Source organism: Phalacrocorax aristotelis, chromosome 1 (assembly GCF_949628215.1).
Source record: "Phalacrocorax aristotelis chromosome 1, bGulAri2.1, whole genome shotgun sequence".
Taxonomy (NCBI): Eukaryota; Metazoa; Chordata; class Aves; order Suliformes; family Phalacrocoracidae; genus Phalacrocorax; species Phalacrocorax aristotelis.
The window spans coordinates 20,729,173-20,743,568 of record NC_134276.1 but is presented as its reverse complement, the minus strand read 5'-3'; the positions used below and the strand labels follow the sequence as shown (position 1 = coordinate 20,743,568).

At 40.1% G+C, this 14,396-nt stretch overlaps 1 protein-coding gene across 3 annotated transcripts in view; it reads left to right on the top strand.

Annotated features, from left to right (window-relative positions):
* MICU2 (mitochondrial calcium uptake 2) overlaps positions 1 to 14,396 on the top strand; it is a 143,950-nt gene that overhangs the window by 72,804 nt on the left and 56,750 nt on the right. For all 3 annotated transcript variants that reach the window (XM_075083411.1, XM_075083417.1, XM_075083427.1), the window contains exon 2: positions 11,015 to 11,162. In XM_075083411.1, the coding sequence (XP_074939512.1) occupies positions 11,015 to 11,162 (148 nt within the window). The remainder of the gene's footprint in view (positions 1 to 11,014; positions 11,163 to 14,396) is intronic.

The window sequence follows — 14,396 nt, the reverse complement described above, 5'->3', positions numbered from 1 at the left end:
ATTACAAAGAAAATTTTCTTGAAAATTTAACAACTTCGGGGGTTTATTATGTAACTCCTGAGTGTATTCTTGCATACTGCTACATGAAATCTAGCTCCTTTATTGTCAGCTTTTCATATCTTTAATTTTCTTTTGAACCTGTACTGCTTGCTTCACCTATTGGAAAGTCATCTTCTTTTTTTTCATCTTCTCCCAGTCTTGGTTTTGGATATGCATTTTCTTAGGTCCTTGTGCTTTGGTCAGTCTACTACATCTACCATTAAACAGTTTATTTTCTAATTCTTTGCTTATAAGTATTGAGTCCAGAATTCATTTGTCTTCTGGTTCAGAACAAAAGCTAGTCTAGCATTCAACTACCTACTGTTAAAGCCGTTAACTTTTTTCCATGTCTGTACAGTTGTTAGCAGACCAAGCACCATAACAGTAAAAAGCTTTTAAAGCTGTGAAGCATCAGGTAAATACATAGCACCGTGCAGTTGGCATAAGTTGGACTGCAAAAGTTCCCACAGTTTGAAGTTGTGCTTCTCAAACTCAGACATATATACTCCCATTTTGAAGGGCATTCAGTTAAACTGAACAGCCATGTAATAAATATATTATCTCTTGATGTAGTTCAGAACAGATCAAGTAGACCTACTATCTGAGTTACCCAAACAAAGCGAGAAGCTATTTGAGAAGGGCATATGGTTTCCTTCTACGGCACAAGCACACGTAAGAGGTAAACTCCTATTCACTTGAAAAGTCCTAAAGATTTGCAAGCCCAGGGTAAGTAAAAAGCTCAGATAGCTTAGAGCCTCTCCCAGCTCCTCTGAGAAGGTGTGCCAAGACATGCTCCATACATCATTTGAATTGAGAAGGGGGAGGAAAATAAAGATATTACAGCATTTTAGAGGCAAATAGTTAAGCTCCATGTATTGATTACACATCTGCACATAGGATCTTTCAAAAATAGCTAGCTCTTCTTACCTTTAAAGATAAATGTATTTGTGTCTTCACATTTTAACTGCACTTTAATGTGCAATGATTGACTGGAAAAGATCAGTGTGAAGTAGGTACAACACATTTTTCACTTAAATCCACTGACTGTCAAATACAATAGCAGCGTGATGAGCTTTCAGAGAAAGCTGTCTGAACCTGTTTCCTGGGTGCATTGCTTTTGAGGTGTCTCTGTGGTCCCCCTGCCACTCTGTATGTATTTAGTACTTCTGCACCAGGGTGTTTGAGCAGTATGTCAGCCTCGGTAGGGGAACATGTAAGCAGGGCGGTGTGATAACTCGCAAGTTGAGGTGTAAATGTATGGTTTGTTAAATGAACTGGTTCTCTGGCTTGTTAGAGCTTGGGCACCTTGTACCTTGTTATAGCCTGTTAGTGGAAATGTGTTAGTTTCCAACTTCTTTTTAGGTTTATGTTTAAAAACAAGCTCTGCTAAGGCTGAAATTTCTAGAATTGAATAGTGAATTTAAAAAACCTTATAAACTGAGACTGTTTTCTGTATTATCTTTGTATTTGGTTTAATTCTCCATTTGGTATGGGTTCTAGTAACAGTGGAAGACCTGCTCTGTGTGCAGCAGTTTAGTCTGAACACAGTGAAATACAAATAGGGTGAGAGAAAAATTAAACCCCAAAATATCGGAGGTTTAGATGCAAATAAACTGTTCAGCTGCTGCTTCAAACGTAACCATCACTAACTAGTACAGACACAGCAGAATTGTCTGAGCAGCTATTTCAAAGGAAGAAGGGGAGTGGCACCTGTTAGTGCATGGAAAGGGCTTCATCTAATTTTGGAGTATTTATATTCAGCAGTTTTAAGAGTAGCCAGACATGAGGCTATTGCATTCTCATTCTCTGGTTGTCCTCCTTTTAGCAGTCTGTTCTCTGTCTCAGAAGTAGCTCCTGAGAAAGTATTTTAATCTTTTGTTCCTTTCATATTTAGGGATTTCAAGGCTGTTAGAACTTTCAGTAACTTAGCTGTTTATTGTAGTTTCACATTGCTAAACATTCATTCAAATACTTTAGAAATTATTTCCAAACAGAAATCAGTACTTCTTAAAATCTTCTTTCCTGGCTTACTTTATGTCCAGGCTTGCAGTTTGATCTGCAAGCTCAAAAAATATAACATTGAAAAAAGTAATACAGATGAATTCACTTCATAAGAACATTTTGCTCATGACCTGAAGTCTTCAACTTGATGTTGGTTTTGGTAACTGACGCATTTGATCGAGACTCTGCATAATACGTGGCTCACATTCTTTATTGTGAAAGCACAAACTACTTTTGCACATACTTATACAAGCTTTCTTACAGAAAGCTCAAGATTGTAATATTTAAGTCACATATTTATACCAAATGGATTTCTTGTCAGAACCATTTTTCATCTATAAATTATTGCATCATATGAGACTTTCAAACCTTGAGCTCCAAGCATTATCCTGTGTGCATTCAGCATGCATGCTGGGTGTGTTAACATGTGCAGGAGGCTCTGAGGTTAAGTTTCTGTTATTTTGATAATTTCAAATTGGGTTGAGCTGAAATTGAGATACAATAATGACACAAGTGAACTGCAAAGTTTTCATCAGTCTTACAGAAATTTGATACAGAGTTGCTAAGTCCATCTGTAGATCTAGTGTGAATTAATGGATCCAAACCTAAGTCTCCCAGAGAGCCTGCTGGCACCAACTGGATTTTAATTACATCCCACACATTGGTTTAGTTACCCTTATAGCAGGTAAAATGAGTGGTGCAAGTTAACTCTTCCAGATCAGGGAAGAAAAAAAAAAAGCATTGATCCTCTTCAGAGAAGGGGGGAAAAAAAAGGTTTTATAGCTTAATATTTTTTCCAAGGGAGAGGGAAAGTGGAAGAAGGTGTGTAGATGATGGAGGAAAGGCAATGAAAGGATACTAAGAGGCAAAATAAGTAAATTATATGGAAAGGAGTAGAGTGAAGAAGGAAAAATTATGTTGGGGAAAAAATTAACTGGAAAATGTAGACTATTTTTTAAGCAGAAAAAAATAAAATGGAAAACATAAAAGGTGCAGGCACATCAAACCACTAAATTCTGTGCAAAGGGATAAAAAGTAAAATGAAAGAAAGTGGAAGATATCATTTTAAATTTAAGGGAGGGATAAGTGTATGTGCTTATTTTAAGTAATTTCTGACTCATCATCAGCTGCAAATATTTGAGTTTGTACGCAAGTACTTACATTTTGAATGGATGCAGAATTTGCTTACCAGTGTTACCAAAATCACATCACAGTGATCAGCAGTGTTACAAAAATCACAGGTAAGGGTTATCAAGGTTTTATTTATGTAACCTTTCATTTTTTTAATGTATTTTTAAAAGAAGTTCAAAGATACAGTAAATATAAGGTTTTTACTTAAGCTTGCTATTTTTCATACAAAAAAAAAATTAAAGCTAAAATTTGAACACCATGAATTCTTTATTAGCATCCTAAATTAAGAGACTGATAAACAGATTTACTACATCAATCTGAAAATTAATTGTAAGAAGTAATGTTGTTGCCCTTAGGCATTTCTCAGTGCAGGAAGCAAGAAGGAAACCATAGTCTTTGGTAATGCTTACAGACGCCAGTGGCTGATCAGCTGCTGATCCCTTGCCATGTTGACTGCAGAGGAAAACACTTGCATCATTCTAGAGCCCTTTTTATGTCATTCAATTCTAATTTACCATCAACTATCATAGCTTTACCATGGAAATGCTCAAATTGGCGTTGGAGGCTTGACATAAAACCACAAAGGCAACTAAATTCCAAGTTAAAGCTGAAACTTCATTCTTAATTCACTTGGTTGTGCAGGGTGCTGTGGAGCATCTGGGAACACCCAGTGTTTGAAGCCCCGGCTGTATCCACACACAATAGAATGAGTTAAGGATGGAATTTCAGCCTGAGCCTTAACATTAATGCAGCATAGCTCTTTCTGGTTTGATTTCTTCTTATATGGCACTGTTAAAGACAAAAACAAGCCCAAGTCAATCACAGAGTCATTTTAAATTATGTTTATAGGAATCTTGTGCAGCAGTAGTAATAATAGATTCTTCTCACCCGTTGCCTCTCAGTAAATTTGAATTTCTGTATCCTGCTTGCTTTGAGTTTGCACTGTTGGAAACTGCTGAGGTGTTAGATTACAGATACCTTAATATCTGAAATCCAGCCTTAAATACATCATTGTTTCCTACAGTATACCTGTCTTTACTTGAAACTCATTTTGTGGAATAGAATTAAAGAGGAAAACTCTGCTTTTTGCCCTGTACATGCATTTTTATGAGCAAAATGAGCTTTGGCAGTCTTTTTAGAAATGTCAGGAATGTCAACTTTATCTGAAGGACTGCTTGGATGACTCAGGAAAAAGTACTTGGAAATTAGTCAGGACTTAATTGAAGTGGGAAGGGTACTGAATTGTTGAGAGCGAGCTTGCTCCCCTAAGCATGCTTTGGATTGGTACTTTAAAAGAAGATCAATCTTACTTTTAAGTGATTGAATCAGTCTTTTCTTCAAAACATAATTTATATTCAATCTTTGATTAAGTGTTTGGAATAGTGATTAGACTAGTTATTTGGTCATATATCCCCCCTCAGAGCAAATGAGAGTTATACTTCCTCCCATGTATTTTCCATTCTTTACCAACCGTCTTCGGTGGGTCTGGCATCCCTGCTTGCTGAAGACATGGACAGATAGGTATTGCTGAAGAGAACAATGGTGAAGGAGGGGGATACAGCTTTTAAAAGAGCATGTAAGCTGCTGCTGTAGACTTGTCTATATTTTACACTTAGCCACATCTCATGGCCAGTCCCTGCTTCAGGATGCCCATGTCCCCTTTTTAGAGACAGTACATCTGCTTTTGCTCAGGATTAGGGACCATGCTAAACCATAGTTTCAGGAATATCTTGATCACTGGCAATAGTAGTCCAGAAACAACAAACAATTTGATGGAAAGAAGTGATACAGTTAAAGCAAAGAGTTTTGTAATTATGCTCCAGAACACCTTCTGAAATTATTATTTTGATTTGGAGAATAATCACAGTAAAGTGTTATGCTCATTTATTTAGGTTATGAGAGTCGTTTTGTGTGGTGAAATGGAGAAGAACTGAGGCAGTATGAGGGTTGTAGTTGGCAGTGTGGCTAACAAAAAGTGTTATGTCCAAAATCTGAGAAAGATATCGCTCAAAGCTTAATTAAATGCTGGCAGTATGTTTAAGGAAGAAATTAAGAAGAATAAGAATAAGATCAGCAGTACTGATATTTAAAGGGTAAACATCCAGCTACATTCAATTCAATTTAATTAAAATTGCAGAAATGATTGTATTGACTATTTTTGTCAATTTAAAAATTATATGGCTTACACCTGAAAAGTCATCACTTTTTCTGTGCCATTACAACTTGATTGTGAATTTCTAGCCTCTGATGCCAAATGTAGCAGGTTCAGGTCCTTAACTGGTATTAAAGCAATTTGAACAGTATTATTGTTGGTTTTGGAAAACATTGAGAAAGATGGCAATTTAAGGCCTTACATCATCATGATGTACTGTTTGAGTCAGTGGCCACTGATGGCCATTGCCTTCACTCTGGACAGTAAAGATCTCCATATTCTTTACATACTTTCTGTTCTGGCTGACATGTGTAAACCCTGCTGCCACCTCTCCTCTGAGCTTCCACCCTCTGGTACGGCTGCCCAGATTTTCAGTCTCTCATGCAATAAAATTGTGCAAATGTGTTTGGTGGGAAGGAAGGTCAGATTTTTTGTGGTGCTGTATTCCACCTTGCATCTTCTGAACTGTCTGTCCAGACAGCTAAAAAAAGTCCCTGTAACTGCACTCCAGAACTGCCATTCTTGCCTGGATTAAGCACATTTAATGGAGGTGCTGGTGGTGGAGCTGTATGAAGCTCCAGTGGAGAGCCCAGCTCAGTCATCTTGATAACTTCTGTATAGGCACTGGTGGGTTGCTGTTAGGTCCCCCCGAAGCTTTCTCTTCTCCGAGCTGAAAAAGCCCAGTTCCCTCAGCTTCCAGATGTTCTGTAGCAAAAAGGATCTTCATAAAAACTTTCAGATTATTTTTTTCTTACGTTTTGTGCAGATTGCAGAGCCATTTGGGGAAATTTCAGTCTTTATTCTCATAACTGTCGAGGGTGGTAAAACTTAGTGTATTTGAAATATTTTGATAGGCTTTTTAATTTGTCTGTACATGTCTCTATTTCAGGCCTTCACTGAGGTATGCCTTGTGCTCCTCCATAAATTAAACTGCAGAATAATGGGATATGAGATAATTGCAAACATTTTGCTTTTGTGTTATTCTTCCATACTCCTGATTGTTGCGCAGTCTTTTATTCCCTTTAATATACTTGGATTTGCTGTAGAGACTGTCACAGTAACCATACTAAAATGTGGAGGGAAAGCAGAAATAAGGATACTTGTCATCATAAAGGTCGCGGGTCAGCCTTGTAGCTGGTATAAATTGTTTTACTGCCATCAGAGTGCCATGAATTTTCAGTCTGAGGGCCACATGCTGTTCAGAGGTAGCAAGCAGTTACACATGAGCTGCTGAGCTCTAGTATAGCTTGTGCTGAGCCTGTGCCAACCAGGAAGGAGGCACTGCTGGACTTGCTATTCACAAACCAAGAAAACCTGCTTTGTAATATCTCTGTTGGTGATAGCCTTGGCTGCAGTGACCACAATATTGTGGAGTTCGGGATCTTGCTGAGTGTGCTGAAGGTCAGCTCTAAGACAAGGAGTTTGGATTTTAGGAGAGCAAACTTCAGAGGCCACTCAGGGCTCACTTGGGAGGGGTTCGATGGGAGTCTTCCATGGAAGACAAAGGAGCTAGTGAGTGCTGGGAATTCTTCAAGAACTCTCTATTGGAAGTACAAAGCCAATTTATTCCCTACAAAGGAAAGGGAAGTAAGCGGAGCAAGAAGACCCCATGGCTCAATCATGACCACCTGGGCCTACTCAAATCCAAAAGGGAAGCATACCAGAGATGGAGAAGTGGAGGATTGTCCACCGAGAACTACAAGGGCATAGCCAGAGAGTGCAGAGATGCAGTCAGAAAAGCAAAAGCCCAATTTGAATTGAAACTGGCTGTAGATGTAAAAAATAACAAGAAAGGGGTCTTCAGGCATGTCAATCATAAGCAGAAAAAGAAGGAAAACATAGGCCCACTGTTAAATGGAAAAGGAGAATCAATCACGAATGATGCAGAAAAGGCAGAGGTCCTCAACACCTCCTTCACCTCGGTCTTTATCAGCACTGTAGGGTCCCAGGCTTGGGGAACAAAATTTCCAATTGAACCAAACACCGACCCACCATCGGTGAAGGAGGAGTTAGTATATGAACTACTACAGGAGCTTCACCCCTACAAATCAATGGGCCCTGATGCCATCTGCCCGAGGGTGTTGAGAGAGCTGGCTGACATCATCGCAAGGCCACTCTCCATAATCTTCAAGAAGTCGTGGAGAACAGGGGATGTCCCAGAGGACTGGAGAAAGGCAAATGTTACCCCTATCTACAAGAAGGGCTCGAGGGAGGATCTGGGTAGCTATAGACCCATCAGCCTTACTTCAATCCCTGGGAAAGTTATGGAACGAATCCTCCTGGGGGCCATCACAAGTCAAATGAAGCACGTGATTGGGAAAAGCCAACATGGCTTCACTAAAGGCAGATTGTGCTTGACAAACCTGGTGGCCTTCTATGACAAAGTGACTTGCCTGGTTGACATGGGGCAGATGGTGGACACTGTCTACCTGGACTTCTCCAAGGCCTTTGATACGGTCCCCCACAGTCTCCTCCTGGAGAAATTGATGTGTTATGGCCTAGACAAGTGGTCTGTGCAGTGGGTGGGGAACTGGCTGACAGGCCACACCCAAAGGGTGGTGATAAATAGCTCCTTTTCCAAGTGGCAACCTGTCACTAGTGGAGTCCCCCAGGGATCAATATTGGGCCCAATGTTATTCAGCATCTTTATAGGTGATCTGGATACCGGCATCAAGTGTAGCCTGATGAAGTTTGCGGACGACACCAATTTGAGTGGGGAAGTAGACACTCCAGAAGGGAGAGCTGCTTTGCAGGGAGATCTGGATAGACTGGAGGAGTGGGCCAGCAAGAACCTTATGAAGTGCAACAAGGAGAAGTGTAAGGTCATGCACCTGGGAAAACATAATCTAGGAGTGCAGCATAGACTGGGATCCACCTGGCTGGAGAGCAGCTCTGTGGAAAGGGACCTGGGGGTCCTGGTGGACAGAAAGCTCAACATGAGCGAACAGTGTGCTGCTGTGGCCAAGAAGGCCAACAGGATGCTGGGTTGCATCAAAAAGGGCATCGTCAGCAGAGAAAAAGAAGTAATCATCCCACTCTACTCAGTGCTTGTCAGGCCACATGTGGAGTCCTGTGTCCAGTTCTGGTCCCTGCTATACAAAAAGGATGTGGACAGGCTGGAAGGGGTTCAGAGAAGGGCCACCAAGATGATCCAAGGACTGGGAAGCCTGCCATATGAGGATAGGCTGGTTTTATTCGGCCTTGAGAAAAGGAGGCTCAGAGGGCATCTCATCACCGTGTACCAGTACTTGAGGGGCAGCTACAAAGAAGATGGAGACTCCCTTTTTACACATGAGTCGCATGGAGAGGACAAGGGGGAATGGACACAAATTGCTCTTGGGGAGATTCCGATTGGACACGAGAGGGAAATTTTTCACAGTGAGGACAGTCACCCATTGGAATAATCTCTCCAGGGAAGTGGTTGACTGGGCCACGTTGGACACCTTTAATAGTTGCCTGGACAGGGTGCTGGGCCACCTTGTTTAGCCTCTGCTCTTCCTAGAAAGGTTGGACTAGATGATCCCTGAGGTCTCCCTTCCAACCTGAGATTCTGTGACTCCGTGACATAAAGTTGAAATGCTCCATCCTCTTCTCTGATGTGTCATTGGCCACTGAACTGTCTTTTCATGCTTTCTTCAATGGACTGGTTATTGGCTACAGCTTGAGGCCCACCCTCCTCGTCTGAGGGAACTTGACTTTGAGGGAGTTGGTCGTTACTCTCAGACCACGCTGGGTCCCATTATTTGGAGCTGCCTGTATCAATGTCAGTCCTCCATCTCTTTCCTCTACCTTGTAAACCTGACACTAGACCTAATGTTTTTTATTTTAACTTCAGAGCCCTGTCTGAGGGCTAGAAGCTATTGTCCCAAAACAACTTGTGTGTTCATCACACCATGCTCCTCTGCTGTCTTTGCCACTTCATACCAAAGTCCTGGCCTGTTGTCAGCTGGGTGGAGGAAATGTAACTGCCAGCACTTGATTCTGCAATTGTTTGAACTCAGCAGAGAAGACTGAATTAGTGGTCCTCATCCTGGAGGAATAGCAAGTTAAAACTGAAGTGTCAGAAATCTGATCGCAGCTTTTAAGTGGTTCAGAGGGTCCTACTCCCTTCTTGCTTGCCCACTCCCTGGATGTGTGTACACAAATACACAGACACCCCATTCCCTACTATGCTATTTGCAAATATATGTGCATATTTCGAATTTTCATAACAACCTCCCATGCATCTAGGTGCCTGTTACCTTGCATGTTGCTATAACCAGTGCTGACTTCAGCAAAACCAAGCAAGGTCTTCCCACTGACCTCCTCACTCCTCCATTCACATACTGTCTTCCCGTCTCTGTCCCACAGTTTGCCCCATGAACACAATGAGCACAGCAGGCCCTGTGTTTTAACATCGACTGGTGAGGCCCTTGCTGCACGTGCAGCTGGTCTGAGTGTAACCAGGAGCCGCCTACACTGCCCTGTCTCAGGAGTAACCCAATTTGCAAAATGCAGTATCCAGCACTATACTGGACTGCTCAAATGCCAAGCAGTCCATAAGAATGATGAGAAACTGAAAAGCATAAACGAATAGTGATTGTTTTCTCGAAGATGTGATGCAGCACCTTGGTAGGCCATGCCCTAGGCTGTACCCGCTCATCTGCATCATGCACCTAGTAATGCCATGGGCACTGACCTAGCTGCAGATCCATTTTGCTGTTTACTGATTATTTCAAGTATGTTCAAGTTGGGGTCTTGATACTTAGCCTTGGATTTTCTTGCTTTTCCTTCACTTTCTCATGTATATGAACAGTCCTAAAATTGTGGGATGCTGCTGGTGGTAAAATTGTTCCATGCTTAATGTTCAAATACACACAGTGTCTCATTTTCCTGTTGCCACTTACTATCTCTGAAATACTAAAATGTAAATGTCTCTGTTTCACTGTGTCTGTGTCCTCTCTTGCTGACAGTAAGTGCTGTTACTACTCATCAGAGTGTTGTCAACTGGTATGATTTCGATCACGAGTCTCTCAGTATTTAAGGGGGGGCTTGGAAGGTTTTTGTTTGCTTGACTGGTTGAATCTTTGGCGCTGATGATATGACCTCTGACTCTTTTGTTGGTGTTTTCATTGCTTTTCCCATTTTTCTAACTTCTCTGAAAGGTAGGCCCATACTTAAACTGGAACATCATTATTCTCCCATCTTAGGAGTCACTCCACAACTTGACAAGTAACTTCAGGAGTGGATCATTTGCACAGATGCAGAGCATATTTCAACCTTCACTGAGCCAGTCACTAACCTGGCAAAATACTATTTGCTGTTTGGTCACTTCAGTTTTTTGTTGAGTTAGCGTGCTGAATTTGGCTCGGCAAGAGTTCAAGTAGCAGAGCTGGCAAGCAAGGAGGTGCAGGACCTATGGCCAAGAGCAGGGGATTGGGAAGCAAATGCAGCCTTTGGTGACAACAAGCCATTAGTTTGGCTCAGCTGTGATGTTAAGACGTGCTCTCAGTGAAGCCAAAAACTACTTTGTCATATAAGCATGTCATTCATTAAAACCGTGACATAAAAGCTTTAATTCCTGAGAGTCTCTTATTGTGGCTACTCACAAAATGCTGAGGTTAATCAAGATCAGGTATAGGATTCTTTCTAATTACAGAGTTGGTCTACAAATGCAACCATCTTTCTGCATGAATTTTTTTTCTGTTTCAGAAGGAAGATGTTATTAATGCAGAAAGGGACGAAAGACTGTCTCTTCGGAAGCATCGTTTCATGCATTTTGCATCATTGGAATATGAAGGAGAATATTACATGACACCAAGAGATTTCTTGTTCTCAGTAATGTTTGATCAAGTTGAACGTAAGTTGTTTTCTCATCATTGTATTTTTGAAGGAAAAGAAATTTGAAGGCCCCTTAAAGATGTAATTTGCAACCCAGTGGGATAAGATCCTTTATTTGACATAAATCAGCAGAAGCCAATTTATAAATGTTGTGCATGTGGATTCTCACAGGCACCACTACCCTTTACACCAGTGAAGTGAGGCTGATGATTTAGAAATCTGGTAACTTGATGATGACATTATAGCTCTGCATAATTTGCATGTCTGATAAGTATGTAGTTCCTCAATTACTTAGATGCCACAGAAAATAGTAAGACTGTAATATAATAGTGTTCATACCATTCCTGGCCCTGTTATCTGCCTGTCCACTTCACCAGTAAGTACACTGTGACCTTTTTTCTTAGAAAAGGCAGTGATGGGAGTGACTTGAATGAGTGTAATGAAGCATTGAGCTCAGCTCTAGGTTTCTGTTTCCAAATCTCTGGTTTATACAAAACCTAGTTAAGAGTAAATCAAAATGTATGCATGCTTTTTAAAAAGTACTTTTAAAAGCATGCTTTCTGAGGAGAAGATAGGACCAGCACACAAATGAAAAATGCAAAGGTGGTTGTCCTCTTTTCCTCCTGGTTTTCTCATTAGCTCTGCCCCGTTCCTTAAGCTTCTTTGATCTGTCTTTGTATCATCTTCTGTAATATCTATATTACAGTACTATTTAAAAATTATATATGTTTTTTTCTCCAAAAATATGACTTTTACAGCTTTTCTGATAAATTTTGCTTTAGAAAGGTTAAGTTCTCCAAGTTTCAGAGAAGGTTGTCACTCAGAGGACAAATACTCTCTTAGTACATCTGCTGAGGGAAAGAGGGGGAAATCTCAGCTTTAATCATGGTTTCTTGAGTCTGCCCGTACTGACCAGGGGAGCACGTTGTCTAGTGAAAGTCATTCATAGCCTGGGATGCTCTGCCCAGCTAGCAGCGGATGTCCAAGTGACTTGGGGGTATTGAACAGGAAATACAGAAGGGGACTTAAGGTACTGTGAAAGGCTTGAGAGACAGGGAGGAAGAAGGAGACCTGAATGGACTTCGATCGAGCCTGTGGGAAACCTGGGGCAGAACAGAGTTTACTGAGCTGCAAGTGGTCACAGAATAGGACACAAGAATCTGTAATAAAAGAAGTTTTCTTGTGTCTGACAAAAATCAATAGGTGATAAGGATACATGGCTTCACTGCTGACACACAACTTCTAATATTATACAAATCTGAATATAAATCCTTAGAAGGACTTTATGATCTTGAGAGTCATGGAGACTCTCAAAATAACTTTTTTTTTTAATGTATAGCTAACAAAGTGTTCTTTCCCCTTCAAAACTTAGGTCATTAAGTTAAAAACCTAGAAGAGATTTTCGTTCAAGTTTTCCAGCCTGAAACACTGAAAGACAGTGAATACTAAAATTTTCAGTTTTGAAGGTGTGGGTTTCAGACAGTTGTCTGTGAAAGCAAGATTAGAGAAATAAGTGTTTTTCAGTCTTAGCAGTTCATACATATTAATTGGTTACTCCAACTATAGTAGTACATGTGCAGATTTTTAATGAAGTGGTATGTGGGTAAGATTTATTTGTAATGCAACCATGTTAATTTCAGTTACTTCGCTAATATGAGTAGGAAATAGCATTAAACAGAAAAGAAAAAATAATGACAAGAAAAAACACATGGACGAAAAAAGATCTTTGCACTAATGCATATTTAGCATTTAAAATTGAGGTCAGGCTTACAACAATAACATCACAGACAATTCATAGAGAAATGTTAATACTTGAAACGAATGCTCCTAATCATTTTTTTAACCATCATTGGTGTGGGTTCTTTGCCAGTAGCATAAACATAATGGTAAGCAATTATTTTCAAGTCATATTGCTTGGGATTCTAGGTTTTCTGGTACCTGTAAACAGACATAGTATTTGTTAGCAGAGAAATATGGTGTTTTAAGTATTTTAAAGGCAGCAGTTTGTTCATTGTGTTTAGAATAATTTTCATATAAGGAAAATAAACAGATCTATCTCAAGTGTCTGTGCAGGTATATTCAGAGTAGATCAAGCTGGTGAACGTCATAGCAAAGCAGCAATTATGTTTGGACACTTTCAGCTTACATCATGAAATTAATTCCCTTACACAGTGGTTTTTGAAAGGAAGACAGGCACACCACCACTAATCCTAGAAAGCCCTTCACTTACTGACATACTGAAATGCAATTTTAACATGGTGATACTGCATACAAATGGTGAGTCTTATAATGCCGAACTTAAAGCTGTAATGATTTGGTTATTCTCCACCTATTTTTGGTTAATCACTAATTAAAAAAACCCCAGATCTCAGAAAAATTTTAAGCACCCTGGCAGTAACCATTCATCTTCAGAAATGTTTGCTTGGAGTTTGCCAATTGGTTGCTGTATATAATAATATGGAAGGTTTAGGGCTGTTCTAAAGTTTTCTTTCTGCTCTCTGTTTTACAGGTAATAGGCAGGAATATAACCAGCCTCACAAGCAATTTAGCTGTGTATATCAAGAAATATTGCTGAGATTGATCACAACATTCTGTTGCTTTGTTCCTATTCAGAGATAAATACACCCAAAGGGGAAAAAGGCAACTGAAAAGGGGATGAGAAGCAGTTATGGGTTGGGAATAGGGGTCCTTGTCTACAACAGCTTCGGGGTTTTTTGCTCATGGGTGATTGTCATTGGAGAATTACTTTGAAATCTCCTGTTAGTTTTTAAGCATAATTAAATTTAGAAGAAAGTAAATGTGGTGTTTTGTAAACCAGATGAGTTGTTGGTGCTAGATCAAAAGTGCTGACCTTAGAAAATACCAAAATAGTTTAGCTACATCCAGATTGTCAAGTGAATTCCTGTGCACGGTTGGGTGGAATTTATTACTGAAGCAAAAATCTTAGGTGTGCCCTTTGATAACGTTGCAAAACATGCAATAAATTATGATTTATTATAGAACACTTTCCCAGATAAGAAAACAGATGAACTGTAGTGCAAATATATCAACTGTCATCCAACACAAGTGATCTTGAACCCTGCTTGATAGACCTTAGTTCACTAATTCTGCTCGTTTGTTTCCTGCTGCATGGGTTTCTCTATTACTCATTTTCTTTAAGGTAGGCCAGAAGTTGTGAAATCTTGGCATTCCTGTTGATTAAATCACACCTGCAAAGTTATTTACTGTCAGGGTGATAATGAAGAAAAATATT